At 41.4% G+C, this 15,778-nt stretch overlaps 1 protein-coding gene across 3 annotated transcripts in view; it reads left to right on the top strand.

Moving 5' to 3' along the window:
- Window positions 1-15,778, top strand: part of CCDC6 (coiled-coil domain containing 6) — a 108,092-nt gene that overhangs the window by 40,416 nt on the left and 51,898 nt on the right. For 2 of the 3 annotated variants that reach the window (XM_007095832.3, XM_042959854.1), the window contains exon 2: window positions 10,273-10,422. In XM_007095832.3, the coding sequence (XP_007095894.2) occupies window positions 10,273-10,422 (150 nt within the window). Of the gene's footprint in view, window positions 1-8,994; window positions 9,224-10,272; window positions 10,423-15,778 lie in introns of those variants that run through there. The other variant, XM_042959853.1, reaches the window with a different exon arrangement.

Raw genomic sequence — 15,778 nt, 5'->3', positions numbered from 1 at the left:
ATGTACCCTGGTGGTAGTAATATCTTCAAGGTGAAGAAGACAATGGGTGTAAGTTGATGAGTGATGGGAGTCACAACAGAACACTGATGTGGTCATTTCTCTCTTGTATTTCTGTTCTGTCTAGTTTATGACAGTTCTTACAGATGTGTGTGCCTTGAGACTCAGGCATGGACTTTTTTTGGTCTGATCTCTTTCTATATATTCCTTAAGGATCTGAGGACATTACCCATCATGCTATTGCAGGACCAGTTCCTGTGTTTATAATTGGGAAAATATGTTGTTATTCCAGTGTGAGACTCTATATCCTCTAGTGCTGTCAACAAGCAAGGAAATGAGTCTTAGCAGGAAGAATTGATCGTGTATGATCCAAAAAAAAAAAAAAAGGCTCTGACTATATTTAGTTAGGTCATTGACAATCCAGGTGGTCCAACTTAACACTGACCTAAAGTACTAACCAAATTCTAGAGTTGTTTTCTCTCTCATGCCAATCATTTACAGAAAAACTTCGAGAGATTTTAGGAAATCTGTGTCTTCAAAAGAAGGGAAGAAGCTTTGAAAAAAGGGAAGTATCCTGATTGAGTAATATTTTACTGCTTCTCTCATTAAGAGATGAAATCTGGGGCGCCTGGGTGGCTCAGTCGGTTGGGCGTCCGACTTCGGCTCAGGTCACAGTCTCATGGTCCATGAGTTCGAGCCCTGCGTCGGGCTCTGTGCTGACAGCTCAGAGCCTGGAGCCTGCTTCGGATTCTGTGTCTCCCTCTCTCTCTGTCTGCTCCTCCCCTGTTCATGCTCTCTCTCTGTCTCAAAAATAAATAAACATTAAAAAAAAAAAAAAGATGAAATCTTTTTCTACTCCCTTGATCTTGGATCATACTAGCTCAGCTGAACTTCTGGCTGAATGCAGCAGCATGACCAAGCTCACTGAAACCAGCCAAGGGAACACCTATAGAATGATGACAAATAATATATTGTTCTTTATGAGTATTGTGTTTTGTGATGGTTTGTTACATAGTGTAGCAAGATAATTGATGGAATGAATTTCTCAGTGAAAGTACTCAGCCAGGGATTGTATTATATTCTCCTTTCCTTTCATAGGAAATCCTCAGGGTAAGGAAAACAGTCTTTCATATTTTAGTATAATTTAGGTCAGTCCGATTGCTTCTCAGTTGTCAGTTGAAAGGGCTGCTAAGTGCTCAGAGCTTTGTTTTATAAGGAAAGGAAGGCAGCTGATTTGGTGTCCTGATTTCATTTGGGGGAAAGTACTGTTTGGGAATTGTGCTGTACCAGGGCGGGGCCTTGAGAGCACTTTGAATGTACTACCAATATGGATCAATAGGAGAGAAAATGAGAAAATACAAGATACTTTTGAAAACTGTGCCTTGAATTGGTTCCATACGTAAAGAGGGGGGAAAAAAACCTTTATCCTACTTGTATAGGATCTTTTTACTTTTTTTAAAGTAATCTCTACACCCAACGTGGGGCTTGAGCCCTGAGATCAAGAGTCGTACGTTCTTCTGACTGAGCCAGCCCAGCACCCCTAATTTTTTTTGTAATTTTTGATTGACTACAGACATTGTCTGTAAAAGACTGAGAAAAATTATTTATGCCCAGAAATGAGCATGTCTCTTTGTTAGCCCATCAGTGTGCGATTGAGTCAGTCTAATCAGTAATTGAACTGGGTTTGAGTTTTCTTGGTGGTTGTATTTCTGTCCTTTTACCACAGGCTTTATTTATTTATTTTTTTTTTTAATTTTTTTTTTTAACGTTTATTTATTTTTTTGAGACAGAGAGAGACAGAGCATGAATGGGGGAGGGTCAGAGAGAGGGAAACACAGAATCTGAAACAGGCTCCAGGCTCTGAGCTGTCAGCACAGAGCCTGACGTGGGGCTCGAACTCACGGACCGCGAGATCGTGACCTGAGCCGAAGTCGGCCGCTTAACCCACTGAGCCACGCAGGCGCCCCTACCACAGGCTTTAAATTCCTCCAGTACGTTACACGTAGAGTGGGGCCTGGGGCACCCCGTTTTCCTCAGTGTTCTTGCTCTGCCTTCTCATCTTTCAGAAGTGCCTGAATGCCTGGGCTACGGTATAATCTGCATGCCTTTGCCCCTTGTTCAGCAACACTGTGGTGGTTTCTCCTCTCTAGGCTCCTTGTAGAGGAAGGGGTGGTTCTCAGTTCCTCAGGGCTAGTCTTAGGTTTGTGTGCCTGGAGATACCGTTTTTTTCAGCCCGTCTTTTCGGTAGCCAGTCTCTGACTTGAATCTACTGTGGGTCTTCAAGACAGTCTCCCACCCATTCTCCAGAGGCAGTGGATCTTTGCCTGAGTCCTGGAGGGAGGACTCCGCCTCCTGCTCCACATGCTGACTGGTTTTGCTTCTACCTCTTCTCCTGAAGCAGGGGCTCTTGGGCTTGGCCCTGGGGACCGAAGAGTTTGCTGTGTCTCCCAGAGTGGCTTAAGCATGCCCCCCACACCCCCTTTTAATCTAATTCACATACCATAACTGTCACCCTTTTAAAATGTACAATTCAGTTGTTTTTACTAACATACGTAACCATCACCAGTGTTTAATTACATTTTTATCACCCCAGAACTGAAGCTTATACTATTTCGTGGACGTTTCTCATTTCCCCCTACGTTTATCCCTAGTCAAACGACTAATGTACTTTCTGTCCCTTTGGATTTGCCTGTCCTGGACATTTGTTGTAAATGGAATCATACATTCTGTAGCCTTTTTCATCTGGTTTCTTTTAGTAAAAATAATATTTTCAAGGTTCATCCATGTTGTACTGTCAGGACATTATTTTATTATTTTTTTTATGGCCGTACCACATTTTGTCTGTTCGTCACTTGATAGACATTTGGGTTCCCATTTTTTGGCTATCATGAACAGTGCTTCTGGGAACACTTGTATACGAGTTTCTGCAGGAAAAAAAGTTTTCGGTGTTCTTGAGTGTATACCTAGGAGGTTGAGTTGTATTGGTGACTCTAGGTTTAACTTGGAGAAACGTCCCGACTGTTTTTGCAAAGTGGTAGCAGCATTCTGCCTCCTCTCCAGCACTGTGTGAGGTGATAGCTGTAGTTTCCATAGGAGGGTCCTTCAAGAAGGTAGGCAGGGAGCACATGGTCATGGGTGGGGGTTGGTCTGTGTTCAGCCATGATTAGGGGCAGGGAAGGTGATTTGGTGGGGTGTGGTCTTCTGGGCACTCTCTCCTAGCCTGGTGGTCGGAATGCTGTGGTCCTTGTAGAATGGCTTTGTCAATGCCGCAAGAAAGTGCAGTAAGAAATGAACACCATGGGTTATATAGTTAGAGCATGAGTTAGGCGGGCTTGTCTATTTCTGGTGTTAACTATTGGGGTCTGTAGGTGAGCAAAAGGGGTCACTGACATTTTCACCTCACAGACTAGACACTGTTTTTGTTGAGATTGTCCTTCATTTTTACTGATTTGTTTGCTCTCCAGTTTTTTGTGCACTACAGACCTTTCTTCTGGGGTAAGTCCATCCTGTAGAAGCCTTATTAGTGTAGGTCTGTCGGTGATAAACCCAGTTATGGTTTATATGAGAAATACGGGTTTTGTTTCTTTCTTGGAAGATAGTTTTTCTTGATAACCTTGTATATAGTTTGCCAGTTTTAGCATTTTGAGAATTCTCCATTGTCTCCTTTCTCTATTGATGTTGAGGAGTGATGGCCAGTCTACTTGATTATTTATGGATCATCTGTCATTTCTTTAGACTCTTTTTAGGATTTTGTCTTAATGCTGTACAGTTTGATTAAAATGTGTCTAGGCACCAATTCTTGGTGCTCTCTGTATCTATAGGTCCATGTTTTTCATTAGTTCTGGGAGATTCTCAGGTAGTATTTCTGAGATATACCATCTGAAGCCATCATCTCTTCCAATATTCTTTCCTTCTTGATCTTTAGTAAGATGTGTGTTAAATCTTCTCATTTCCTTCCTGTATCTATTGCTATCCTTCACATTTTCCATTTTCTTGTTTCTTTGTGTTACATTCTGGATTGATTCTTAAGTCTTTCTTTCAGTCTTTGTGATTCAACTGTGTCAAATTTGCTATTGAAATACAAAATGCAAGATGAATTTAAACATTGATTTCAAGAAGTTCTGTTTTCTTTTTCAAATCTGCCTGATCTATTCTCTTGCTGCTTGTTCATATTTTATCTCTTTGAAACATTTCAGATAATACTGTTTTATACTTTATGAGAATTTGAATATCTGAAACCTTAGCTGATCTGAGGGTAGGGTGGTTAGTACGAATGTGTAGAGCTGTAAATAGATCGTTTCTACTTATTCATAATGCACTGTGTCCTTGATATGTGGTTTTTCTTTGGGAACTCAACATAGTTTTGTTCCACCTTCAATACAAACATTCAACTTTGGTATTTCACTTAACGTTTTGTGGTTGGACATCTTTTCATGACAGTAAGTGCAGACCATGTATTTTTGATGGTTCCACTATGTGTTTTTCTATGGATGTACCATAATTATGTCCATTTCAACTTTTTAGTTAAATGGAGAGAGACTCTGTAAGACTTGACTGTTTTGTCATCAATCCTCCATGTAATCCTTCCATGCTTCTCCCCAAGCCTTTTTGTAAGTGTCTTTTGAGTGCTTTCTTATGCAAGATACTGTGCTAATAAACTCTTTCTGTGAGTTATATGCATATATCTTTACAGACAACCCAGAGGGAGGTGCCGTTATTTTCACTTTACAGAGGAGAAGGCAGTGGTCCAGAGAGGTCACATGGCTCTCCTGGGGGTCACACAGCTGGACGTGGGCAAAGGCATCTTGTAAACCAAGCAGCCTGACACCAGAATGGTGAGGACTGGTCTTCCACTACAGCTGGTTTGTGAGGCACTGTAGGTTGATTGATAAAAAAACTTGGTAGCAATTAGAGTCCTTCATAACCTCGAGATCCTCGAGTTCTTCTATCCTGCAGGTCACCCTTTGTTGCTTTTTGCTCTCTCGGCCTGCAGTCCTGTAAGTGACCTAAGCATCTGGGTTACAGTAGCACAGTTGCAAGGGCTAATAAAGATTCTGCTGTGATGCCTGTGTGCTTACTGATTGGCTGGCAATACTGGAATGGAACAGATAAGCTCTTTAATTTACCGATTATTCATTGTTTTTACGATAGGCCTGGAGTGCAGTGTGTATGTAACCTTGTGCTCCCACAGACTAGGTGGTAAATTCCAGTTCTGACACCTGTAATTGAAATCATCTCTCTCATTCTCCTAGTCAAAGAAACAAACGTACTTCATGGACTGTGTCACCTGCCACCCATCCCTCCCTTGCTGGTGCTGGTGCAGAACCACTGCAGGACTGTGTTTGGTGTTGACAAACCCACTGGCATGCCTGGTACTTGACTGATCCCTGAAGAGGCACCAGCCATCAGTCATGAGTTCTGTTGAACTCTGAGCGTCATCCAGAGCAAGCCACGTGTGCTCTGGTGAACCTAGTGGAGGGACAGTGGACGGAGCGCAGGGTTTTATTCACTTCCCTGGCTTTGTGCTGGGTTGGTTCCTGCTATCGTAACAGTTTGGTTTCCAATGCCCTTTCAAACTGAGATGTTAAGATCATTAAATTGTGGGTCATTAAAATGTGACTAGGCAACAGAATAGTCAATTTAAATTAATAATACATTTAAATAGATTCCTAAATTTAAATAATTAAAATAATAAATAGAGCCTGCCTGGGCTCTTAAGCGTGAGAGCTTCAAGGTATCTTAGTTTTATGGCTTTTTGTTATTAAAACAATTAAGCAGTCAACTTAAAAGTAATTTTTAAAAACAAATGCTAATGTTGGGGCTCCTGAGTGGCTCAGTGGGTTGAGCATCCAACTTCAGCTCAGGTCTTGTGGTTCGTGATCTTGTGGTTCGTGAGTTTGAGCCCTGTGTTGGGCTCTGTGCTGAGGGTTCAGAGTCTGGAGCCTGCTTTGGGTTGTGTCTCCCTCTTTCTCTGCCCATTCCCCACTTGTGCTTGCTCTCTCTCTCTCTCTCTGTCTCTCTTTCTCAGAAATAAATAAAACATTAAAAAAAAACACAAATACTAATGTGTAATCTTGGTAGTCATTTGTATCTTCTCTTGATTATATCTTTTACCTATGGCTGCTATTAAATATTGCCTGCATTTCTTGCTTTGGAGAACTGTTCTCTTCCTTGTGCTTGATAGATCATGAATTGCATCATCCCACATGATTTTGGTTTTGGCACTTGGATTTTCTTGTCAGCAGTGAGTGGTGCTGCTGAGAGTTTTTGAATTCTGCTTTCTCCGCCTACCCTTGATCTCCAAAGTACTGTTGATAAAGAACAGAAGAACTAAACAATCACCCTGAAATATCCTATGAAATTTGTGCTCTGATCATAATAGCAGTGGGTCAGAATGAGCTGTGTTTTCCTTATTCACAGAAAATCTAAGTGCTTACTTAGAGTATGGTTGCCTGAATATGTGGTGACTCAGGAGAAGATAATTTTTCTAAGAATTTTGGTGTTTGTTTTTCCCACAGTACTTGGTAAATTTCTCCTGTCCTGCCCCCTTCCCTATTTCTCTTCTGTACCTCCCCCCCCTTTTTTTTTTAACATTGGACTTCTGGTAGGATGGGGAAGGAATGGTGGAGACCTGCTTTCTGCTCTGGTCCTCATATTTATAGATCCCAATGGTTACTGCTAGGAGAGTGTCAAAATAGCCGGTGCAAATATGTGAGTACAGTATACAGAGTCGCCCAGTTTCTACACACAGCATCTAGAACCATATTGAACATGCAGATATGGTTACAGGTATTTTAAAATTTTTCCCCAGATTTCCCCAGTTCTCAACTTTACAGACATATACAGAACACAACCTCCTTCAAAGCATTCCTAAGTTTTCATATTTTCTTTTCAGAGTTTATGGAGTTATAGGTGAACCATGATTCACTTATTTAGCTTTTGAAATACAATTTTGTTTTTGAATTTGGATGTCTTTAAGTATGTTGACATTGTCAAGCATTTCAGATAAAAAGGGAGATAGATTGGTAAAACCGATGAGATTTTTTGAGGTAGCCTGTTTTATCTCTGCTCTGTCCCCCTGTTTTTCTGACTGCTAGTGCCTGGGGCTTGCTTCTTAGCACCTGGGCCACTCTTTACTGAGCTCTTGGCTTTTCTGTGGGGGGAACACACTGGGAAGATAATTCATTTACAGCTTAAAAGGCTTGTTTTGGAATTAGGGGAAGAAAAAGCCAGGACTAAGGCTGAAATTGGGCCCCTGATGCATGTGGCATGGGAGAAAGCTGCGTGGGGAAGTCAGTGGCTACTGACTGCCTGTGTGACTCACGGCTCATACTCTGATAATCAAGTTTTTTTTACCCCTGGTTGTCAGTACACTCTGTCTGATCTTTCAGAAATTTCCTCTGAGGCTATATTGGATACAGCATCTTATCTTTTGTCCTCATTTATGTGTTCCTTCCTAAAGTGACCTGTGACCAACCAGAAAAAGGGTGAGTGAGGTTTTACAGCTTGGGCACCTGGACTCCTGTGCTCCCGTATCTTCTCCTCTGGATGTCAGATGCTGTGGGAGGCAGGGTAACACACAGAACCAAAAAGTGCCAGAAACTTCGCTAAAGGAGGCCTTTGATGGAATCTGTGTAACCCCCGGTAACCCCTGTGAAGTTAGATAGGCTGTAACCAGCTTCCACCAGCAGTTCCTCCTGTTATTCAGGGCTCCTTGAGCGCGCATTTTCCATTAATGGGCTTTGCCTAGAATTAAGCAGCTATTCTAAATGGTGAATAATTTTGTTAGCTAAAGCCTCAGCCTCTCATGACCAGCGATGTGTCACTTACTTTGGAAGGCACTTTAGAGCAGATCCAGTGCTCCTCAACACTTCCCCGCCCCCATCCTTTTAACATTTTGCTGCTTTCCCTGGGAAGAATTGCAAAGGAGACCAGGTGCCCCGGGAAATACAGGCCCTGCTAATTATCAGAGTGCTTTTTCTTAATCGAGATATAATTCACATACAATAAAATTCATCCTTTTAAAGTGTACACCTCACTGATTTTTAGTATATTCACGAGGTTGTGTAAACTGTTAGCACTAATTTCAGAACATTTTCATCACCCCAAAGAGAAATTCTGCACTCATTAGCAGTCATTCCCCATCTCCCACGCATCCCCTCCCCCAGCCCCTGGCAACCACTAATCTACTTTTTATCGCAGAGTACTGTTTTATATTACACTGAAATCTGTTGTCCCTGCAACTTAATGGTTAGATGGAGGGGGAGGCAGGGGTGGAAGCTACAAGAACACACACTTGGCGCTTAGCCTCTTATTTCCAGCTTCTTACTTCCAGGCCTCAAGTGCAGAAGGGGAGGGTGGTCTGCTGAGCCTGAGTCTGGCTCTTCTTGCTTGTGATCATATACACCAGTTGTCTAAAATACCGAGTGTGTGGCAACACGCAAGAAAGTTGAGTCTGACCTGATAAGAAAAATAATTTATGGCAAACACCCTTTTAAATAGTAAGTGCGGTATCACTAGCAAAAGCCTTACAGTTCCCCTCTACCTTTTTGTTCTGTAACTTTTAGAATAATCAGAAATCAAATTGTGTAGGATGTTGTCCGTCAAAACCAGAAAAACAAGTAGCTTAAACAGATTGCAGGCTTATATATGTGAGTTAAGTGTGCCTCCATACATACTTGGGATTCCTGCCCATTGGCCCACCTGGAAGTGTGTGACTTGTAAAGAGGAGTGGGGACTCATTTCAAGGGGGAGAGTAAGTACCTTCGGCCGTGGAGTGGAGGGGAGAGGAGAGTAGGGCCCTGGGAAGGGCTAACAAAATATCAAGTGTCTGGGAGCCCTCGGGAACCTAGGGATATCTCCCTGGGCGCTCTTGGATGGAAATAAACATTTATTAGCTATGTTCAGCTCTCCGGGCATATCCCAAATGGTTTCTTAAAGAACTTGAGTGCTGGACCTGGTCCCAAAGTTCTCACTTTTTCTATAGCTCTGTTTCTCAGTTGAAATACGACATGCTACTCTCTTTTGTAGAATTGTTTGACAAGCAGTTCTGGGGACTGAAGGACTTCCTTTCGGCCACTGACAGGAGAGCACAGAGGACAGACTCAGAAACCCAGTCTGTTTGGGCACGGATGCTGGATGCTGGATGCTGGGGAAGCTAGAGAATATGTCCAGAAATCTAAGCCACCAGATTTTGGGAGTGGTTGTCAGAGGCTGTACAATAAAGGTGGTAATTGTTTAGTGCTGGTGCCCTTTTGTCTCCTGCTCTCTGGCTTTCATATTCTTGAAGTGACAGGTGCTGGCAACTTGGAATTGATATAGTTCTTTCTCCCTTGACTTGGCTGATAAAACAGGAACACATTGTTTGGGATTAATGCCTCAAAATGATGGGGTTTAAAAAGTGCATTGAGTAGAGTTGAGTTCACTTGAAACAAGTTTCCTATTTCTGAAAAGATTAATTTCCTTCAAGGATGGTTAGTTTTTTGGTGTGTATTCTGTTAAAATATAGGTTTGGGGAAGTGGTTCAGAAGAATATTTTCTTCTCGAATTATTCTGACCCTCTTTTCTTCTGTTCTTAAAATTCAGTAATGTCTGTCCTTGCTCTCACCTCCAAAAAATGCCCAGTAGGGAAATTAATAAAGTAAAAAATAAAACTCCTCTCATCCACCCTTACTTTTCACCCTTTGGATTCCTACCTCAGTAGCTACTTTATCACCATTTGGTGTATTTCCTTCCAATTACTATTCGTTGAGCATGCAGTGTGCATTGCTTTTACAATTGCTTATCCAAATCCTTTCAGTAACATCCTCAAAAGGTGAACTCTGCTTCAGCAAAAAAATGTTGCCTAGATATTTCAGCTTTATTACAAACCTTTGAGATGTAGTGACTTGCAGAGAGTTATCATGAATTGATGCACAGAATTGGACCTGTGTGCCATCTGATGAGCTCTCTGTATTCTACTGATTGGGGATTGATTCTAAAAACAGTAAAACAGTCTTTATGAATTTCTTCAAAACGTCAATTTAAGAAGAAGGCCATCTGTAGTTCAGGGAGGCTCTTTGGGGGAATAGCCAGATTTTCTTTTAGGGTTGCCGCTCAGCCCCTCTGGTTTATGTGTCTTGGGGTGCACTGGTTCACAGGTAAAAATAGAGATCTAATTAAAATGAGTGCCCTTTCTGCAAATAAGAACATTATTTCCATTGTAAATTTCCTGTTTGTTTAACATATTTTTTTGTTGTTGCTCTGTTTTAATTTTTTTTTTTTTTTTTTTAACAGCAAGCCAGGGCTGAGCAAGAAGAAGAATTCATCAGTAACACTTTATTCAAGAAAATTCAGGCTTTGCAGAAGGAGAAAGAAACCCTTGCTGTAAATTATGAGAAGGAAGAAGAGTTCCTCACTAATGAGCTCTCCAGAAAGTTGATGCAGGTAAATTTATCTTTTCTCGCCTTACATCTTCTCTGCCTGTTTTCCTCTCTAGGAAAAAATGACTTTGATAGAGTACTTTGCTCGAAACATTTATAGCCAAAGTTTTTTGGAGATTAAAAAGACCAGGTAAAGATGGAAGCAGTGTAATACTCCAGACTGGTTCTGTGACTCATCTGCTTGGGTAAGGGATTTTATGCTGTGGGCACCTGAAGAAGTTTCTGATGAGCCTGAAGCCTTAGCACAGGAGTAATTGCTGTAACTAGTGTTTTGGAAATAGGAGGATTAACAGTAAATGTGGAATTTTTTTCTCCTTTTATGTTGATTCTGTAAGGAATAAATCAACATTTGTGTAGCAGAAATGGGTCTTCTGCATTAAAATATGAGGCTGTAAAGTGAAATGTCAGTTTGGGGGGTGGAAATACAAGATATCCGTGATCGGTAGTTAAAATTACATACAATCAGGTGTGTTCAAATGGGTGAGTAATATGTTACTGAGCAAATAAGTATCAGACAGCTATTAAAACAGCATTAATCTCGGATAGGTTATAGAAGACACAACACAAAACATACAGGAAGGTTTGATTTTTCTCATCCAGAGTCTCCTTCCTTTTCTCCTTTCTTTTCCCCTTTCTTTTCCCCTCAAAGCTTATAAATTACAAAAGTAAAATTTGTTTAGGGCAAATATTTTGTATGCTACTTACCATGAACTTAAGAATAAGTAGGAGGGGTGCCTGGGTGGCTCAGTCGGTTGAGCTACCGACTTCAGCTCAGGTCATGGTCTCATGGCTCATGGGTTTGAGCCCCACGGGGGGCTCTGCTGACAGCTCAGAGCCTGGAGCTGCTTTGGATTCTGTGTCTCCCTCTCTCTGCCCCTCCCCTCTTTGCGCTCTCACTCTCTCAAAAATAAACACTAAAAATTTTTTAAAAAGAATAAGTAGGATATTAAGTTTTCATTACTGAGCACAGATTGTCCAAAATCACTAGCAGATATAAAATTATTCCAGGAGGATGAACTTTGTCAGGTGAGTGTGGAAGCTAGGTAGACGCACCCCTTGTACCCTCCATGCAAGGGCATTGCTGACTGTTTCATTCATTGATTTGGTTGAAGTATGTATTTTAGTGAAGTTATAATAAAAGGATATTTGAGGCTTTTAAAAAACTTCCCAAATCCTTTTCTTACCTTCCAACATGGACAGTCCTGTAAGAGAAAGCCAGAAGCTTTGGTAAAGAAACTTTAATGTTAAGACTGGACAGTGCTTCAGTCAACTTTGACCCCATCTTTCTGCCTAATTACTGAACAAAGATACTGTTACCGTCTCACACAAAATTCGGTTTCGATGGCCGCTGTTGAAATGTGAAGTGTAGAGGTAGCCAGGCATTATTGTCCTGCAGAGATTTATGGCACAGTTTCTGTGTGGAACTCGTTATTGATTCGTGTGCATTCAGATTTAGAGGAAAAAATGAGGGACAAGGTTAGTTTGACCTCTGGCTCTCTCTCACCTTGGCAGCATCAGACAACTTACTCTGCATATTGCTTCTAGAACTAGAGGGATGCAATTACAGTTTGTTTTTCTTAGTTTAGCGTGTAATCAGGTGCTCTAATTTTTAACACTGGAAGAAACAGTGTTTGCTTTCAACTTAAATGGCTATTCGTATTTAGAGTCTTTTACCAAATTATTTATAAAGCAGCCAAAACCTAGCCAGATCATGCTTCTGTTCTCTATAAAGGTTCATCTTCACTGTGAATGGTTCTATAGTGTGTAGTTTATTATCATAACCCACCTTTTTCCCAAAGACATTGATATCCCTTAAAATAAGGCACTTAAAGAACAGAAGAGCCATGTGCAACGGAAAAAGGAGGTGAATTTAAAGCTAGCTATAACCTGGAGAAATACAGTAATTTTTCATAATTCTTATATCTAAAAAAAAAAAAATTGTTTGGAGCACCTGGGTGGCTCAGTCAGTTAAATATCCAACTTTGACTCGGGTCATGATCTCCCGGTCCATGGTTTCAAGCCTTGCATTGGGCTCTGTGCTGACAGCTTGGAGCCTGGAGCCTGCTTTGGATTCTTGTGTCTGCCCCTTTGTCTGCCCCTTCCTGCTTGTGCTCTCACTCTCAAAAATAAATAGACATTAAAAAAAAGCGGGGGGCGGGCTTGCGTGGGTGGCTCAGTCGGTTGAGCGACAGACTTCGGCTCAGGTCATGATCTCACAGTTTGTGAGTTCAAGCCCTGCTTCGGGCTCTGTGCTGACAGCTCAGAGCCTGGAGCCTGCTTCAGAGTATGTGTCTCCCTCTCTCTCTGCTCCTCCCCCTCTCATGCTCTGTCTCTCTCTGTCTCAGAAATCAATAAACATTAAAAGAAAAAAAATTTTTTTTTTTTTTAAAAGGGAGGGGGGCGCCTGGTGGCTCAGTAGGTTAAGCGTCGGACTTCAGCTTAGGTCACCATCTCAGTTTGTGGGTTTGAGCCAGGCATCAGGCTCTGTGCTGACGGCTTGGAGCCTGGAGCCTGCTTCAGATTCTGTCTCCCTCCCTCTCTGCCCCTCCTCGCTGACACACTCACGTGTTCTCTCTCTCTCTCTCAAAAATAAATAAATATTAAAAAAAATTAAAAAAAAATTTTTTAAGTAGTTTTATACTTGATCAGGAGAAAAATAATTTTCATATATTAAAAACTTAAAATTTTCCAGAGGCATGGATCTTTCTACAGAGATTGAATAATATGCAGATGGAACAGTGCAATAAACTTTTTTTTACCAAAAGTAGTATGTAACATGTAGCACTAGCCTTCATGTGGCCAAGTCAAAACAAGGAATATAGTATGAAGGTATGATTCTTTTGCTGGGGGAGCTCTTAGTAAGACTGTAGCTCGTTTGTGGTCGAACTTAAAGAATCTGGACAAATGAATACTTAGCATGTCTTCAAGACCATCTCTCAGGAATCCCAGCTTGGTTCTTAGGCGATACGTATGTGTATGTGTACACACACACATATATGTATATACACACATATATACATTGTAGCAAAATATACATAACATAAAATTTGTCATTTCAGCCATTTTTGAGTGTATAACGTGGTGGCATTAGGTACACTGTTGTGCACCCATTCCGACTATTCATCCCCAGAACTTCTTGAAAACCAAACTCTCTGTACCCATTAAACAGATACTCCTCATGCCCCCTTCCTGGTTCTTAGGCCCTTGAAAGGAGATGGGTGGCAGGGAGTTGAGGTTGACGTCTCTGGCAAGTTCTAGACCTATGTGTGTTCTGTGGCATGACAGATGATCTCTCACTTTAGACTTCAGCTATCACAGCATACCTTTGTGGTAGAACCCCAAGGCCCTCCTCTGTTGTTGGCCAGTTAGAGCTCATTTGGCTGCGGGAGGGTCTGCCACCCTCTGTTACCCATCCTGAGGCTTGCCTCAGGATATCAGCCCCTTTGTTGAAGGCTCACATAATCTGCCACACAGTGTGGAAGAACTGATCTCCATCTGGAGATTTTTTAGGCTAATTGGTACCAGTAGACTTTTCTAATTTTGTAATTACTTTAACATGGCTCTCTAGGATGGTGCTTCTAGATAGACCTTTTTTTGAAAAGCCTGAGAAGAGAAACTGTATGCAGGTGTTCCTGATAGACAAAAGAGTGAATTGACCTGTTCACCATGGAAGTATTTTGCCTTTTTCACCCCAAGGCCACTGAGGCCATTTGTGGAACAATTTTGGTTTTGTCACCATGCTTTGACTGTTGTCTCTCATAGTGATTGGACAGTGCTTTTATGTGCATTTCAAAGGGATTCTTTGGATCTGAAAACAAACTGAGATCATTGCTGTGGGGGACACACTTCCCTTCCCTCCCCTCCCCTCCCCTCCCCTCCCCTCCCCTCCCCTCCCCTCCCCTCCCCTCCCCTCCCCTCCCCTCCCCTCCCCTCCCGATCTGCCATAACAGAACTGGTATCTAATACCTTTACAAATGGAAGTTTATTTAAGTGTGGATGAGAGGAAATCCTTTTGTCCTAGAAGATCAAGTTTGGGATATAGCCTAAATATTTTCACATATGTTAAGCATCACTGAAACAAAAACACACAAAAAGCATGCTTTCTCTCTTGCTTTTGTATATATCCCCTAGATGGCCAGAAAATTATACTTTCATTTTATGAAAACTTATTTGAAAAATCTGCATCCTTTTGAGCCCAGACCATAGAATTGATTATCTGATTGAGAACTGTCCCTAAAAGAACCTTCTGGTACTTTTGCTAAGTTCAGCACAAGCCTGCATCTGAACCAGATTCAGCTCTGGAATGCCTCAAACAGAAATTGTAGTTTAACCAGAATTTATAATTAAAATTTACAAGAAATGTTTTGTGAGCAAACTCTTCATCAGATTTTGATATATAACATGTACATTAGAAAAAGAATCTAAAAGACTATTTTCCAAAATGTTAGTTGTAATTATACTTGGGTGCTAAGCTTTGGGTTATATTAGTTTTCTTATATCCTTTTCCTTCTTATTTTGTAAAAGCAACCTGGATTACTTTTGTAAATAGAAAATGTCTTATTTCCTAAAAAGGAAATTAAAAAATTCTGATGCCTGTTTTGTCCTTACCTTTTGGAACCTTCTGTGTCATTGGCTTTGAGAGCTCAGAGTTCTTTTTTTAAATTTTTTTTTTTCAACGTTTTTTATTTATTTTTGGGACAGAGAGAGACAGAGCATGAACGGGGGAGGGGCAGAGAGAGAGGGAGACACAGAATCGGAAACAGGCTCCAGGCTCCGAGCCATCAGCCCAGAGCCTGACGCGGGGCTCGAACTCACGGACCGCGAGATCGTGACCTGGCTGAAGTCGGACGCTTAACCGACTGCGCCACCCAGGCGCCCCGAGAGCTCAGAGTTCTATCATAGCTGTGACTGTCATGCATCATAGTGCAGTGAAGCCTGCTGCAGTCTTGGGTGCGTTTGCAAGTGAAAGAAGATTCTGAAATGCTCAAATCATTAAGAACTAGTATTATCAGACTGCTTTAATACCTAGCTTAACTGTCTTGTCAGTCCTAATATGACTTATAACACACGCCCTCAGTCTTAAAACTATTTTTTAAAATAATTCTTAACTCCCCTGTTAACTACCAATCACCAATCATGCATATTGGAAGACCTGTCATTGCTGAGATTGATAATGGCTTTAGCAATCCTGGATTTTTTTCACTTGCTTTGATGCAAGCCTGATGCATCAAGTTTACTTCTGCTCTTTAGGAAGTCCTGTTTTTGTTTGCAATCTTCTCAACTGCTGCCAATTGCTAATGAATACTTTTTCTTTTTTTAAAGCCCTGGAGCAGGGCTAAGATAAGAAGGGTACTGGGTAT

This window comes from Panthera tigris, chromosome D2, assembly GCF_018350195.1.
Source record: "Panthera tigris isolate Pti1 chromosome D2, P.tigris_Pti1_mat1.1, whole genome shotgun sequence".
NCBI classification, from domain to species: Eukaryota; Metazoa; Chordata; class Mammalia; order Carnivora; family Felidae; genus Panthera; species Panthera tigris.
Note: the sequence above shows the minus strand (reverse complement) of the source record. Positions and strands in the feature narration are given on the sequence as shown.